The sequence below is a fragment of the Charadrius vociferus genome, unplaced genomic scaffold (genome assembly GCF_000708025.1).
Source record: "Charadrius vociferus isolate BGI_N301 unplaced genomic scaffold, ASM70802v2 scaffold92, whole genome shotgun sequence".
Classification (NCBI taxonomy): Eukaryota; Metazoa; Chordata; class Aves; order Charadriiformes; family Charadriidae; genus Charadrius; species Charadrius vociferus.
The window spans coordinates 1212633-1215890 of record NW_009647874.1 but is presented as its reverse complement, the minus strand read 5'-3'; the positions used below and the strand labels follow the sequence as shown (position 1 = coordinate 1215890).

Genomic DNA, 3258 nt, shown 5'->3' with positions numbered 1-3258 from the left:
GGGACTGCATCAGCAATTTTATTTTCTCTGTATGACCTGCCATATGCTTTCACTTGTATGATGCATCTCTGCTTTATGATACCAACAAAGAACTTCAGAATCGAGTAGGTTCTCAATGGATAAATTAATATGGAATAATACAAATTTCTCACAGATGTATGTTTCATAAATCTGGTATGCGTACTATGGATGTGAAGGGCAAGAAAGCAGAACGTTAAATTCACCCAGCTATTTCATGGTTCTCATACTGTGTGTTTTAGCTAGTCATTGTTTCTGGAAAGAGCACCAAGAACAAATAGTACATGTACATGGACTTGATCCTCATGCAATGTACACATTTACAATTCTTAATATTTTTTTCAATCTAACATGTGTACTGGGCCCCTCTTTGATACACCTACCAATAAAACCTGAAGAAGGAGGGTTGGGCTGTATCTTCTCTTTAGTGTTCTCCTGAATGATGTCCCAGAGCTGCCATATAAACTTTGGATGCAGAATGTAAAAAGGCTGGTTTGGATTCCTCCTGCGATGCTGTACGTAGGGAGTGAATAGATTGTAGTCAGGCTTCTTATACCACTGTGAGGAAAAAAGGAAGATTTTTTTATAATCTTACAGTATCCAATGTGTTTCAAACACTACGTACAAACTAATGTAAACTAATTTCATCCAGGCTCCTCAGAACAGAAGCAAAGGTGGCAAAGCAGCCTGCACTGGTGGATGCTTGCCCTAGAAAGCCAGTCCTCGCTCTGGGTTACTCTGCTCCCTTTCTTCATGCAGAGACTCCCAGTAAGCAATTCACTGCAGCGGGATGGGCCAACCCCACCTTCTACTCACAGGCCCACCTTAAACAAGGGGTTCAAAGAGCCTTGACACAAGACCCGGGCGAGGGGGTTGAACCTTCCTCCAAAAGTGTCCCTGTCACCGCTGGTGGCAGCAGCAGCACATGAAGCAGCGGGACGGCAGCCTGCGGAGGGCCCCCCAGCCTCTGGCATCTGTTGCTAAGGGAGTTCAGCAGAAGAAGGTTTACTTTCTACTTTGCAGCCTGCTCAGCTCAGAGCTCCCCTTGCCAAGAACCATCAGATCAACTGGTCCACTGGAGCTGCATCACCAGCCAAAGCAGAGACTCCCCCAGTGACAACCAGATGGACGTCTGCTGCTCTCAGCGAGGGGGCGGACGGAGGGGCACAGATGGCTGTGGGGGAGTGGACACAAAAGGAAGACTGGTGGGGAGGAGGCCTGAGAAATAGGGAAGGCGCCAAGAGAGATTTTCATTAGGGTGTTGTATTTTGTCTGGGTAGGCAGAGGGGAAGTTGGGGAAAAATGGATGCAATTCTTCACCTTTCCTGATAAAACCTCCTTTTAAAATCTAGCAACATTCCCTCCTTGGCAAACACACAGAAAACTCACTGTTATGTGAAAATACCAATATTTGATCAAAAAATACCCATCATCCATCTATCCTAGCATCTCAGAGCAGTCTGTTCCAATGCAAGTGCTGGCTGCTAAAAAACTTTTGACCAACAAACCAATTTTGACCAATTTATGCAGAAATAGCATTCCCCACTCCTTAGATGAACACAGACTTTGGGGTTCATTGTGACAAGTGAGAACCAGGAGACTGAAGTACTAAATACATGCATTTTCTCCAGTGCTTTCAGACTGGTTGAGAAGAAAAGACCAAGCAGACACCTTACCACGTTCAGATTTGCAGAGTAGGGGGCCGGATCCCAGGCTACTAAGATAACATCTTTGTACAGGGAGCTGTCGACAAAGTGATGGTTTGGGTTGGTGAGAATCTGCAAACACACATGCAAAGAATTGCATAATTGTTAGAGTCAAGCGGGACCCAGAAAAATGGCAAAATCCTTCTCTGAAATGAACAGTCCTCCCCACTCTGCTGTTTGTTCTGCTTTAATCCCGGTGGATTTTAAGCAACTTGTTTTGTTAAAAAAATATATATAAAAAAGAGCTTAGCCGTAAACAGCACTCATGACAGTCTGAAGTAGCAGTACGCTGAATTACTACTCTCCATCTGTGAGGGATGTGATGGGACCACTTGAGATGCTGCATAATTGTATATCAACATTACTGTGTATTCTGGAGCCTGCAAACGAAAGCTACAGTACTTCAGTCTGCAGGATACTCTTATTGGACACAGAGCAGCTTACTTTGAAGGGCTACAGACCCCAAGGATAATGTCTTCCCCTCCATTTTGATTGCTTTCTCATTTCAACAGCAAGACAGCCTCGTTTCAAGTAACTCCAAAAAGGCAAATTAGACCATGACTGTAAAGGCTGGTATACCTAGAAAAATAATTCCAGGAACAAGCATGTGATAGGGCTATTTTTGAAGTAACTGTCATATTGCTCTGATCTACTGCTCTCATAATACTCCCTCCCGCATCTCCCGGTACTCTGCTTGACCTCCCGCCCCACTCAAGTTTCCTTTTCACTCCTGCTGGCTTATCCCTTCCCAGAGTCTCCATGCCTAACCAGATCTCTCTGATCCCTGGTGCATCCGCTCTCAGGCAGGACTGAGCCGAATGATTTCAGCATTGGTTCAAACAGCATGAATTTGGCTCCAGCTGTTAAACTAATCAACATTCCAGACAAATAAATTCATACTAATTTTCATTTCCCTTTAGGTTCCAATGAGCCATATTTGATTATGCATATTTTTCTTCAGAAAAATATTGTTGCCATAGCAATATTCTTCCTACCATAAACTTTGAGCTTAATGACTTTCCATCAGCCTTCCACAACAAGAACAGAATTAGTTGTGCTGCCATCAGCATCCCTAGCTCCATTTCTCAGAGCAGGTTTCGCCTGAGAAGTAAACTCCTTCTTTGAGAGTACAGAGTAAACAGACCAAAAGGTCAAGCTTTTAAAAGCTCGGTTCTACAGTTATCACACAAAGGAGCTCTTACTTGCTTTTCAGTAAGCAAGAGCCCTTTGGAGGTGTTGTCCACACAAATTTCGCTCTTAGTGAGCCTGCATTCATATGTATGAGATGAGTTTCTTCTGGAATAACAATATCTGTTGTGGCTGCACTGGCTTCCTTCACATCCTTTGGGCTTTCACAGCAGAGAACAGGAGGGAAGAAGAGGGCCACAGCAGCCTTTTCATCAACTGAATGCAGGAATTTCCGACAGGGAGGAGGGAAGGAGGGTCAGTAACCTGTATGGGTAACCCATCTTCAGTATTTGTATGGAAAGCAACTTCTGTCAAGTGGGCTGCATAGATTTCTCTCCCAAGAAGG

General features: G+C 44.2%; 1 protein-coding gene across 1 annotated transcript in view; it reads right to left on the bottom strand.

The window, feature by feature from the left end:
- ST6GAL2 (ST6 beta-galactosamide alpha-2,6-sialyltranferase 2) overlaps positions 1 to 3258 on the bottom strand; it is a 24363-nt gene that overhangs the window by 13846 nt on the left and 7259 nt on the right. Inside the window, exons 3-4 of the mRNA XM_009883062.1 lie at positions 1695 to 1796; positions 402 to 576 (exon numbers count right to left, since the gene is read on the bottom strand). Of these exons, the coding sequence (XP_009881364.1) occupies positions 402 to 576; positions 1695 to 1796 (277 nt within the window). The remainder of the gene's footprint in view (positions 1 to 401; positions 577 to 1694; positions 1797 to 3258) is intronic.